Genomic DNA, 13,300 nt, shown 5'->3' on the forward strand with positions numbered 1-13,300 from the left:
AGTGGAGGTGGGCTGCAGAGGTTTTGTGGCAACATCTACAACCAGACTGCATAGAGACCTGGGAATTAAGGACCAGAGCCAGCGTTCGGCAATCAAAGCTGTATCAGAGGTGGCAGAAGGCAGCAGTCAGTGGCTCTGGATGAAGAGGAAAGACCCCAGCTGGGCCCGGAAGTGAGAGGGCCAGGAGGTATGCGGTCAACAATGCTTGACTCCGGGAGGAGGATGCCCCTGCCATGCATAGTCCCACGGGATGTTGGCTATCAACAACAAGGCAACTCCTATGACTAATTGGGAATGGGATGCAAGCGTAGGATTGATCACCCTGTCGCTGGCCGCCTTTGGGGAGGGTGTATAGTGTGAAAGGCCGAAACACCCTAGGAACCAAAGGTACACTACTGACGATGCGCTCCCCAAATTTCACCACGCTCACTGTTCATTAACTCTTGGAAGTGCTTGCACAAAGGATAGTAACGTCTCATCCTGTGTTCTTGGAATCTGAATTACACTACTCAGTCTGCAACCCAGGATTTGTAAGATACTGGTTGAAATGAAAACAGACAGAGGCCCAGCCTACAATAGTCAAATGTTTTATTCACGAGATGGAAAAGATGATAAAAAAGATGGATAAGTTAAAAAAATACAAATAATAATTAAAGAGCAGCAGGAAAATAACAGTAGCGAGGTTATATACAGGGGGTATTGATACAGTGTCATTGTGCGGGGAGTACACGTCTGTCGTGCTAACCACTTCCTTGTTCTTCTTCAGGGATCACAAGGCAGTAGGGAGACGGCCGTTTGACAAGATGGCTACCCTCCTAGCCTACCTGGGGCCCCCAGAGCACAAACCTGTGGCTGACACCCACTGGTCCAGCCTCAACCTCACCAGCTCCAAGTTTGAAGAATTTATGACAAGGTACACACATCAAATTACTATTAATCACATAGATCTCACTGTCACAAGCCGGTCTCATAAAACTGGATATGATAGTATCTGAGGCAGGGGTTGTTTTATTAGTACTCTAAAAGTACCTCCGATCTTGTATTTGCTGCCTCAGACACCAGGTACATGAGAAAGAGGAGTTCAAAGCCCTGAAGACCCTCAACATCTTCTACCAGGCTGGCACCTCCAAGAACGGCAACCCTGTCTTCTACTACATCACACGCAGGTGAGGCCTGCAGACTGTCACATTTCAACAGAGTCACAAAACGCTCTATTCACTTCATCATGATGCATTTATTCAGAAACATTGATGCTGGAAACATTTTAAAATGAGGCATTGAGTTGGAGCACTCAACAATAAAAGGCATAGATTAATTTATTTTAGCTCACCTTAATCCATTGTACAGATGAGAACAGGTGACTGACGTTTCGACGTCAAGCTGACGTCTTTCTCAGTGACTTGACAGTTGCACTAAGGCCACTAGGCTATAAATAGGAGCTATTTAGACACAACAATGTATGAAAGTAATGTTTCAAGGTAAATGGCAAATTAATACCAATAATAGGAGATCATGTCTGGTTAATCAATAGCATGTCTTGTTAATCAATATGGAATCATGAAATAAGCAAAAAAGTGTTAAACAAATCAAAATATATTTTAGATTTGGCATTCTTCAAAGTAGCCACCCTTTGCCTAGATGACAGCTTTGCACACTCTTGGAATTCTATCAACCAGCTTCATGAGGTGGAATGCATTTCAATTAAAAGATGTTCCTTGTTAAAAGTTAATTTGTGGAATTTCTTTCCTTAATGCGTTTGAGCCAATCAGTTGTGTTGTGACAAGGTTGGGGTGGTATACAGAAGATGGTAAAAGACCAAGCCCTTATTATGGCAAGAACAGCTCAAGTAAGCAAAGAGAAATGACATTCCATTATTACTTTAACACATGAAGGCCAGTCAATCTGGAAAATTTGATCATTTCTTTTGTGTCACTGGCTTACACACAATACCCCATAATGTCAAAGTGGAATTATGTTTTTGGAAATTTGACAAATTAATAACAAATGAAACGCTGAAATGTCTTGAGCCAATAAGTATTCAACCCCTTTGTTTTGGCAAGCCTAAATCATTTAAGGAGTAAAAATGAGCTTAAGTCATATAATACGTTGCATGGACTCACTCTGTGTGCAATAAGTGTTTTAACATGATTTTTGAATGACTACCTTATCTCTGTACCTCACACATACATTTGTCTGTTAGGTCCCTCAGTCAAGCAGTGAATTTAAAACAGATTCAACCACAAAGACCAGGGAAGTTTGCCAATGCCTCGCAAAGAAGGGCACTTATTGGTATGTGGGTGAAAATCCCTTGGGAGTATGGTGAGGTTATTGATCACACTTTGGATGGTGTATCAATACACTCAGTCACTAGAAAGATACAGGCATCCTTCCAACTCAGTTGCCTCAGTGGAAGGTCAATGGTGACTTCAAAACTGTTTAAAAATAACTGAGTTAAAAAAAAATTATGGCTGTGATAGGATAAAACTGAGGACGGATCAACAACCTTGTAGTTACTCCACATTACTCATTTAATTGACAGAGTGAAACGAAGGAAGCCTGTACAGAATAAAAACTTGCATCCTGTTTGCAACAACACACTAAAGTGATACTGCAAATAAATGTGGCAAAGCAGTTCCCTTTTTTTCCTGAATACTAAGTGTTATGTTTGGGGAAAATCCAATTCCACACATTACTGACTACCACTATTAATATTTTCAAGCATAGTGGTGTCTGATTCATGTTATGGGTATGCGGCAGGGTAGCCTAGTGGTTAGAGCGTTGGACTAGTAACTGGAAGGTTGCAAGTTCAAACCCCCAAGCTGACAAGGTACAATCTGTCATTCTGCCCCTGAACAGGCAGTTAACCCACTGTTCCTAAGCCATCATTGAAAATACGAAATTGTTCTTAACTGACTTGCCTAGTTAAATAAATGTAAATGCTTGTAATTAAGGACTGGAGTTTTTCAGGATAAAATTAAATAATGGAATAGGGCGAAGCACTGCTTTCCACCAGACATTGGGAGATGCATTAACCTTTCAGCTGGACAATAACCGAAAACCCAAGGCCAACTCTATACTGGAGTTGCTTATCAAGAAGACTGTGAATCTTGTGTTCGAGTTACAGTTTTGACTTAAATCTGCTTGAAAATCTGTGGCAAGACCTGAAAGTGGTTGTCTAGAAATGATCAACAACCAATTTCACGGAGCTTGAAGAATGTTTTGAAAAGAATAATGGGCAAAGGTTGCACTATCCAGGTGTGGAAAGCTCTTAGAGATTTACACAGAAAGACTGCTTTTACAAAGTATTGACTCAGTAGTGTGAATACTCATGTAAATGAGATTTCTGTATTTAATTTTCAATAAATGTGCAACTATTTCAAAAAATCCCGTTTTCAATTTGTCATTATGGGATATTGAATCCATTTTGAATTCAAAGTGTGGAATAAGTCAAGGAGTATGAATACTTTCTGAAGGCACTGTATGTAGTCTATTTTTGTACCTGTGTGGCATAGGATGTGAAGTCTGAAACCGCTTGAAGCTGGGATGTCCCTCGTTCCATTTCATTTGGTCTTCCGACTGTCCATCAACTCCTGGCTGAACACTACATCACAGCCACTGACAAAGCACATGCCTGCAATCCTTGCATCGTAGTGCAGAAGGAGAGCGTGGTCACTTGCATACTCATAGATCGATTTATAGCCATTCGTCTAAATTATTTCCTAGATTTTTAAACCAACACTTTCTCTTTGTCATAGATGGAAAATATTATGAGTTCAGGAATCCAAGCTAGAGCTCTGTGTGACGTTCACAGCGATGGGGGAAGACATTTTGAACGAGAGATCTTCAGAAAATATGCAGATTTTCTCTAACATTAAATATACAAATATGTATTTCATAGTTATAAGGAATGTGAAATCGTATAGTTATTGGTTTTATAATTTGATTATACTATATTTAAAAAGCATATGTCATTTCAAGACTTATTCATACAGTTTTGTTGAATAGGAAATGCATCATATGATATTTTTCTATTTGTACTATGTACTTGAGCTGGTGTCCCCAAAAGTGACTACACCTCAGCAATTTATAACTATTTTTACCAGAAAGGTTAGATTTTAACAGCCTTACTAGTTATTGTTTATGGCCCTCTCATGCTGAATAGTTGTTTTCAGGGGTTACGTAGATTACACATAGTTACATTTATGAAGTTAAGGTCGCTGTACATTTTAAATAACCGACTTGAATGCAAGTAAATTTATCACAATTAACATCTCACCAATTATAACAACAGGACCACCAGCACCATTCAAAGATCTCTGCCACTTACCTGTTGTTATGAAAAAGTAAACCCTCTCACCTGCAGTGGTTTATGAGCAAAGTAAACCCTCTCACCTGCAGTGGTTTATGAGCAAAGTAAACCTCTCACCTGCAGTGGTTTATGAGCAAAGTAAACCCTCTCACCTGCAGTGGTTTATGAGCAAAGTAAACCCTCTCACCTGCAGTGGTTTGTGAACAAAGTAAACCCTCTCACCTGCAGTGGTTTGTGAACAAAGTAAACCTCTCCTGCAGTGGTTTGTGAACAAAGTAAACCCTCTCACCTGCAGTGGTTTATGAGCAAAGTAAACCCTCTCACCTGCAGTGGTTTATGAGCAAAGTAAACCCCTCCTGCAGTGGTTTGTGAACAAAGTAAACCCTCTCACCTGCAGTGGTTTGTGAACAAAGTAAACCCCTCCTGCAGTGGTTTGTGAACAAAGTAAACCCTCTCACCTGCAGTGGTTTGTGAACAAAGTAAACCTCTCCTGCAGTGGTTTGTGAGCAAAGTAAACCCTCTCACCTGCAGTGGTTTGTGAACAAAGTAAACCCTCTCACCTGCAGGTTTGGGCCAACAGTTTGGGATGAGGGGTTTTATTGTACCTGGCTAATGACATCATTATAGTTGACCATTGGCAGCAAACCTCAAAGGGGGATGGCCAGTATTTTTGTTGAGCCTTTCCAATTGAAATTCACAATGCTGTCTCATAGACATTCACTCATAGACATACAGCCCATAGACATTCACTCACTCACTCACTCACTCACTCACTCACTCACTCACTCACTCACTCACACTGTGCTGCTAATAGAAACAAAGGTACAGTATGGTGCCACCTGCTGCTGAGTCAAGGTCATAGCCTATAGAATGTTTGGAAATAACTCTGTTTAATAGTCAAGAAACAGGCAAACACATCTCGGAGGTGAAGTAAGGTCCATTAAGGAACTATTAAAAGTTAACGATGAAAACAGAGTTATGCACATATTGAATACCAAAACTTTTTTTTTCAACATCCCAGTAATGATGTGTACGGTGGTAGACTGGTAGTGTAAAATGTACATCGATGCTACCTGTGCATGTCATATGTTATTGATTTAGTTTGAGAGATGTGTAAGTGTGACACAGTATTCAGAATGGTAAGAAAACAGAATGTTGGTTTAATGACACTCATTTGTGTATGTTTGTGCAGTTGTCCAATAGACTGATAAGGACATTCACTCCAGACATTTTAATTTAACTTTCAGAGAACGTACAGGGTGAGAGTCAGGAGGAGCCACAGGTTCAGTACTAGTGGGAGTTTTGACCTGGCGCTGGGGGCTGGGCTGGTGTTGTGGTCCGGGGAGCCACCCTTGTTGGCCCTCTTGACACTCCTGGTGCGGAGGGTGGCCGTTCTCCTTGGGATGGTAGAGGGGTTGTTAGTGGTGAAGGCTGTATCTGTAGTGTAGATGCTGTCAGTAGTAAAGGTTGTGTCTGTTATGAAGGTGTCGTCTGTGGTTGACGTGCTGCTTTTGGTGTGGGACCTGTCAGTGGACAGGGTGGAAATGGCCAGTGGGGTTGAAGTGAATGGGTAGTGGTCTGTGAAGAGGTTGTTGTTCTCTGGTCCACTGGGGCGTCCTGGGGCTCTCCTGGTGTGGAGCTGGGTGTTGAGCAGGGCAGACTCAGACAGGTACCAAGGCCACCTGGTCAGGGCCTCTGGGGGAGGAGGGTGGCTCCTCTCCTCCTGAGTACCAGCAGCCAGGGGAGGCTGCGTGTAGGAGGCAAAGTGCCATCCTCCAGTCCTGGCCGGGTGGGGCTCTCCACAGACAGGGTGAGTGTGGCAGGGGCAGCCAAGCACGCGGGTGGACGTGTGCTGGAGCCAGGCCAGCAGGTGGGTGATGTTGGTCTGGTGCTCACAGGCCCAGGGGTTGTCCCCCAGAGAGAGGAGGCTCAGGCTGCCCAGCTGGCTGAAGGCCTCAGGGCCCACAGAGGAGAAGCGGTTGGAGTGCAGGTAGAAGGTGGTCAGCCTGGACATCCGGTTCAGAGTGCCAGGCAGGATCTGCACCAGGGAGTTGTGGGACAGGTCTACGGTCTCCAAGCTGGCTGGCATGTTGGTGGGCACGGTCCAGAAGTGGTTGTTGCTGAAGTTGAGCAGGCGTAGGCTGGACAGGGTGTTGTTGATGAACACGGCCCGCTCCAGCTTGTTGTTGGACAGGTCTAGGACCCGCAGGTTCCACTGGTAGGCAGTGTCATTCTTGTCCAGTAGGTGGATGTGGTTGGCTGCAGCGTGGAGCTCCCACAGTGCCTTTGGCAGGGCGGTGGGCAGGCGGACCAGCCTGTTGTGGGACAGGTCCAGGGTGCGGAGGTGGGCGAAGTTACTCAGCTGGCCATCCAGGTCGTGGATACGGTTGTGAGACAGGTTGAGGGAGTGCAGGTTGTGCTGCAGGCCCAGGGGCAGCGTCCTCAGGCCCCTCCAGGAACAGTCCACCTCTCTGTGGCTGCGGTTACAGGTACACATGGGGGGGCAGACAGCCAGGGCCTGGAGACACAGCAGCATCAACAGCCATAGCGTGGCCACACAATGGGGAGGGCCACTGTGGGGCATCAGTAGCACACGCCTTGAAACACAGGAGGAATGGGTTAGAAACATGATGGCAAACCCACTTTATTAGCTAGGCTACATATCAGCAGCATCTAGTAGTAAAACCTTATAGTCCACGTAGGTAGAAGACCAAGAACGAGCAGTGTGAATGAATGAGAGGCAGACTGCACCAGTAGTGGAGTAGAGGCTGCTGAGCTGACTAGAGACCACAGTTCAGATCTAATTCTCTCTCGCTCCCATTCTGCTCTGCCCAACTCTCTCCCATGGAGGATCCCTAATATCTGGCACATGGAGGCAGTACATGCACTGTACCAACATGACTGTGACCTCAAAAAATTATGCAGGTATAGTAATCAGGCAGTGTGTGTAGAGATGCACTCAGTCAGTCACAGTGCTGCAGATATACCTTCTCCAGCATGCTCATGCATGCAACACAGTATATGAGTAGGGTTTAAACGTTTGTCTTTAACACCTACAGTCCGGGACCTATTTATTTAAGGAGTTCCCCCATCCTCCCTAGCAACAGACTAGTGGGCAGTGTCATGCTTTGACTACAATGGCTTGTAGATTGTTTTGAAGAGGATGTTCTGATTGGCTTGGGTTATTAGTCTGTAGGGGATACCTTTTTAGAAGATGGTTGTAGTTCACTTGAGGTGGGAATTCCCTGCTGTCCCATTTCACTGATGTTAATTAGCCTGTTCGATATATAGCCCAGTTAGTGAGTGTCAGCTATTGAGCAGGGAATTGTTCTTACTAGAACAGGCTGACGAGATGGGTTTTTATAAATGATTATGGAGAGGACGGAGACACCGGCCAGTCCCACAGAGTCAGAGAGGATGTATTGTGAGCAGTGCAGATATTGTTACTGTAGCACCACACTCATGTATGTAAGGTTGTGTGTGTGTGCATTGCTACTTTCTTGTTTTTCTATTTGATACCATCGGTGTGCGAGAGTAGAGACACTCACCTTTTCCTCATCTTTGCATTCCAGTCTCTCCTCTCTTCTGTGGTCCTCAGCCCAGGCTGAGCTCCTGCCTTTGTCTCCTGAAACACTGGAGTGGCTGCTGCAATGCTGATGAGGGATTTTCCTGGGTTTGACCGGTTGTCGCTCATTCACTGTTTTTAACGCTCTCTTCCTTTCCCCTCCTTACCTTCTGAGGCTGTTTTGTCCCCTGGTTTTGTCCTTCATCCCTCTTTCTTCTCTGGAGGATGGACTGTTAGGAGGATCTGTCTCTTCTTCTATCCTTTAGGTTCAGTGATGAGGGGAGCATTAAACAGTGTAAGCTCCTACTGCTTGAGCAGCCACTGCCGACTGTGCAGGGAAGAGTGTGTGTGTCTTGGGGAGGGGGAAAGTGGGAGGGGTGTAGGAGAAGAGTAGAGGGATGCAGAGCGGCTCATAGCTATTGATGACTGAGGAGCTGGGGGCTGCTGATGCCAATGTTTCATAATCACTATCCTTTCACTCATTCAAATAAATCTCTTCCTGTCTCTCTCTCTCTCTCTCTCTCTCTCTCTCTCTCTCTCTCCCCACACCTTCCTCTTTCCATTTCTCTGTATTAAGCTACCAATACAATTCCACTGACTCACTGCACCATGGAAGTGAATTGATTTTGTTGTGGCACAGCAATGTTTTTCATATTTACTATAATAGTTATGTACCCAATTTGAAGGCCCCCCCTACAAATATTGCTGTAATGGAAAACCTTTGCATTTGGATTGATGTTGGTGTCAGTATTATGTCATCACAGACAACCCATTTTAGACTTGGCATGCAATACATCCACGCATTCATCATGTTGTCAGCCATAAGTAGCTGAATAATTATCTGGGAAAGACGCTGGGAACACAAAGAAGGGATCCGTGGCGGTGTGGAAGTTCAGAATGTGGTTTTGTGCTGCTTCGTTGTTTTATTCCCCCTCTGGTCAGTGAAAACAGGGCATTCTTTGAGAGCCCAGTGGTACTGCCCAGCAGAGAGATGGACTCGCTCTGCTTACTAATACCCAGCCTCACACGCTCTGTAATGGAGGGTCTTGCACACACTCTCTCTCTCTCACACACACACACATTTAGCTGTCTCTCAGACACACTCTGTAGCAGAGAAGCACTCAGGAAGCACTTGACAAGGTGTCGTAATTCTTTATTGTTGTATACAAAGGATAGATGGAGCTAGAGTAGAAACATTTGAATTCTTCTTTACTGTAGAGAAAAGACCAAGAAAGTGATGTTGAATTGTAGTAATACATTGTGAGAGTGTTTCTGGAAGAGCTTTGATGCTTAAAATCCTCTAAATGCAGTCTCTTTACTTGACCTGATACTACAGTTCAGTGGTGGTTGGTTCTGCTTTTGTCATATTAACAGCATTTCTATTGCATATACAATGTCTAAAAAAGTGAGTGAAATGTGACAACAAGCAAGCTGTGAATATATCCACTAGACAAAATAGGAGTCAGTTCCTCTGATCAGTGACACGAGGAATGCTCTACATTTGAACAAATACTTATTTTTGTTTTTCAAAAATACAAATGAAAAAAAGCTACTGTGGTATTGAAAAATCACTATTTGTCTACGCAAACACCTGTCAGTGCGAAAGCAGATGGTCTCTTTAGGGCATGTCAGAAGCTGTTGTATAAAACTGTGCTGAACCAATCGGTATGCGGTCTGAGAAGGTCACCATGAGTGCGCACCTCACCCCACCACCACATCACTGGAGGCCTGGGAGGAAGGAGAGGCTATTGTGGCTGCGGGGTCAGAGGGCTCTGCAGGCTGGTTGGTGGTGACTGGGCTCTCCTGGCTGGGGGTCGCCGCTCCATTTTCAGCACTTCCTGACGTGTCGTTAGCTGTGGCTGCCTCCTTCTCTTTCTTCTTGGGCTTGGCTTTCGCCGTCTCATCTTTCCCTTGCTCCTTGACTGACTTCTCTGGCTCCTCTTCCTTGCCCCTCTCCCCCTCCTGCGTCTGTCTGAGCTCTGGCATCATCAGGCTGGTCTCATTGGTCTCAGAGCCAGGCCTCTCCTTGGTCTTCTGCCCAGTGCCCCTGTGCCCAGAACCGCTCTCCAGCTCTACGTTGCTGCGGGTGGGGCGGCTGCTACGTAGCTGGTGCTTCAGGTGGAACACCTGGTACAACAGCACCACGGTGGAGACAAGCAGGACGGTACACAGGACCACTAGGCAACCCGTCACTATCAGCAGGATGGTGCCATCCATCTCCTTAAACCGACACTTAAACAGACAGTCGGCACAGGGATTGGGATGGGCGTTAGTATTGGCTCTGGATGGTGTGTTGGTGGTTGCTGGGATGTTGGTGGCCCCTGGGATGTTGGTTGCAGATGTTGCCCATGTGGAGTGTGTAGGTGAGGTTTGATTTGTTGCTGTGGTTAAACCTGTAGGTACAGATGGTCCCATGGTTGTGTCAGGGCTAGCCCCATATCCCATTAGTACTACACTGTACAGCAAGAGGCAGACCCGGGAGCCATTCATATTTCTAATGGGGAAGAGTGAGAAAAAGAGTGAGCTTGACTGGTGACTCTCAGAAAGTATAATAAGATCTTTAATTTGTGCTTGTTTTTTTTGTAACATTTCCTATTGTGATTTCATGTGTGAGTCAGTTTCCATACTGTCTGATTCAATCAGCAGTCGGAGATCAATGGTCTCATTTGAGATTTCACGTCTTGATTAATTTTAACCATTATTCATTTGTTTTGCCCAGAATATATTTTAGATCATTGACAATCAATGTTCACTTCCAGTTTAGGCCAGCACATTTTTAAAAATGTACTGATATTATGCAATTTCTATCTCCCAGAAAATGTAGCTCAAGCGATTCTGGTCAATTTAGACCATAACCTATACATTCTGGTCAATATAGACCGTAACCTACACATTCTGGGTATGATGAACAAAATCTCACTATTAAATTTCCTTATAGTTAGGTTCTCAAAATAATAGACTATACAATTTTGTATATATTTTTTTTAAATGACTATTTCCAAACTTTTTTCTCTTCTTAAATATGTTAATGTCACTTACCTTGACGGAGTTGACAAGTTTGTTTGTGGTACTTCGTAACACGGGAGAAGCCAGCCAAGATTTTTAAAAAAAACAGCCGTATGTGTAATAAATGTCTGGGGGGGAGGAAAGGGGTGTGAGAGAAGCCTTCATCAGGCTCGCACAGTAATGATATGTTTCCTGTACCGCTCTCACTTCTCCTTTGCTGCTTTATTTGAAGCTAACGGTAACTTCCAAAATAACGGAAACACTTGAGTAAACGAAGGATACAAAGTATATTGAAAGCACTTGAATCCACACAGGTGTGCTTCCTGATTTTAATTAAGCAATTAACACCCCATCATGCTTAGGGCCATGTATAAAAATGCTGGGCAGGCCATTATTTTTCCCATTATTTTGGCTACCATGGCTATGTCCCCATCCACAGGGCACGAGGGGTCACTGAATGGTTTGATGAGCATGAAAATGATGTAAACCATATGGCATGGCTTTCGCAGTCACCAGATCTCAACCCTATTGAACACTTATGGGAGTTTCTGGAGCCGCGACTGAGATAGTGTTTTCCACCACCATCTACAAAACACCAAATGATGGAATTTCTTGTGGAAGAATGGCATCGCATCCCTCCAATAGAGTTCCAGACACTTGTGAATCTATGCCAACTTTACCAAGGTGCATTGAAGCTGTTCTGGCCCAATGCCCTATTAAGATGCTTTATGTTGGTGTTTCCTTTATTTTGGAAGTTACCTGTATATCAGTTTGTGTGTGTGTGATGATTCGCTTGGTCACACAGAAGCCAGACAGTAAGCACTATGGTTAACACCCTACAACAGGTGGGCTGTTGAGTGGAGTGGAAACATGTTGCGTTGTCTTGGAGATGAGAAGTGTTTATAATTACTAATCAAATTGTATTTGTCACATGCGCCGAATACAACATGTGTAGACCGTACATGTGTAGATATGTAAATGCTTACTTACAAGCTCATAAACCAACAATGCAATTTTAAGAAAAATACCTAAAAAGAAAATAAATACAAGTAACAAAGAGCAGCAGTAAAATAACAATAGCAAGGCTATATACAGGGGGTACTGGTACAGAGTCAATGTGTGGGTGCAGCGGTTAGTCAAGGTAATTTGTACAGTCGGAAGTTTACATACACTTATGTTGGAGTCATTAACTCATTTTTCAACCACTCCACAAATGTCTTAACAAACTATAGTTTTGGCAAGTCGGTGAGAACATCTACTTTGTGCATGACACAAGTAATTGTTTTAACAATTGTTTACAGGCAGATTATTTCACTTATAATTCACTATCACAATTCCAGTGGGTCGGAAGTTGACTGTGCCTTTTTTAAACAGCTTGGGAAATTCCAGAAAATGATGTCATGGCTTTAGAAGCTTCTGATAGGCTAATTGACATAATTTGAGTCAATTGGAGGTGTACCCGTGGATGTATTTCAAGGCCTACCTTCAAACTCAGTGCCTCTTTGCTTGACATCATGGAAAAATCAAAATAAATCGGCCAAGACCTCAAACACAATTGTAGACCTCCAAGTCTGATTCATCCTTGGGAGCAATTTCCAAATTACCACGTTCATCTGTATAAACAATAATACGCAAGTATAAACACCATGGGACCACGCAGCCGTCATACCGCTCAGGAAGAAGACGCGTTCTGTCTCCTAGAGATGAATGTACTTTGGTGTGAAAAGTGCAAATCAATCCCAGTACAACAGCAAAGGACCTTGTGAAGATGCTGGAGGAAACAAGTACAGAGATATCTATATCCACAGTAAAACGAGTCCTATATCGACATGACCTGAAAGGCCGCTCAGCAAAGAAGAAACCACTGCTCCAAAACCGCCATAAAAAAGCCAGACTACGGTTTGCAACTGCACATGGGGACAAAGATTGTACTTTTTGGAGAAATGTCCTCTGGTCTGATGAAACAAAAATATAACTGTTTAGCCATAATGACCATCGTTATGTTTGGAGAAAAAAGGGAGAGGCTTGCAAGCCGAAGAACACCATCCCAACCGTGAAGCACGGGGGTGGCAGCATCATGTTGTGGGGGTGCTTTGCTGCAGGAGGGACTGGTGCACTTCAGAAAATAAATCATCACGAGGAAGGACAATTGTGGATATATTGAAGCAACATCTCAAGACATCAGTCAGGAAGTTAAAGCTTGGTCACAAATGGGTCTTCCAAATGGACAATGACCCCAAGCATACTTCCAAAGTTGTGGCAGAATGGCTTAAGAACAACAAAGTCAAGATATTGCAGTGGCCATCACAAAGCCCTGACCTCAATCCTATAGACAATTTGTGGGCAGAAAAAGCGTGTGCGAGCAAGGAGGCCTACAAACCTGACTCAGTTACACCAGCTCTGTCAGGGGGGAATGGGCC

At 44.1% G+C, this 13,300-nt stretch overlaps 3 protein-coding genes across 7 annotated transcripts in view; 1 reads left to right on the forward strand and 2 right to left on the reverse strand.

Moving 5' to 3' along the window:
• LOC135550500 (neurofibromin) overlaps positions 1-13,300 on the forward strand; it is an 80,144-nt gene that overhangs the window by 36,512 nt on the left and 30,332 nt on the right. For all 5 annotated transcript variants that reach the window (XM_064981375.1, XM_064981377.1, XM_064981379.1 and 2 more), the window contains 2 exons: positions 767-913; positions 1,056-1,166. In XM_064981375.1, coding sequence (XP_064837447.1) covers positions 767-913; positions 1,056-1,166 — 258 coding nt within the window. The remainder of the gene's footprint in view (positions 1-766; positions 914-1,055; positions 1,167-13,300) is intronic.
• Positions 5,184-8,230, reverse strand: LOC135549173 (oligodendrocyte-myelin glycoprotein-like). Its single transcript, XM_064979213.1, has 2 exons — positions 7,858-8,230; positions 5,184-6,906 (listed from the first exon to the last, which is right to left on the reverse strand). Exons 1-2 carry the CDS (start codon positions 8,001-8,003, stop codon positions 5,553-5,555), a joined length of 1,500 nt encoding a protein of 499 aa, XP_064835285.1. The 5' UTR covers positions 8,004-8,230; the 3' UTR covers positions 5,184-5,552.
• On the reverse strand, positions 9,007-11,065 carry LOC135549174 (uncharacterized). The gene is made up of 2 exons (XM_064979214.1): positions 10,914-11,065; positions 9,007-10,368 (listed from the first exon to the last, which is right to left on the reverse strand). Exon 2 carries the CDS (start codon positions 10,362-10,364, stop codon positions 9,576-9,578), a length of 789 nt encoding a protein of 262 aa, XP_064835286.1. The 5' UTR covers positions 10,365-10,368; positions 10,914-11,065; the 3' UTR covers positions 9,007-9,575.

The sequence above is a fragment of the Oncorhynchus masou genome, chromosome 12 (assembly GCF_036934945.1).
Source record: "Oncorhynchus masou masou isolate Uvic2021 chromosome 12, UVic_Omas_1.1, whole genome shotgun sequence".
NCBI classification, from domain to species: domain Eukaryota; kingdom Metazoa; phylum Chordata; class Actinopteri; order Salmoniformes; family Salmonidae; genus Oncorhynchus; species Oncorhynchus masou.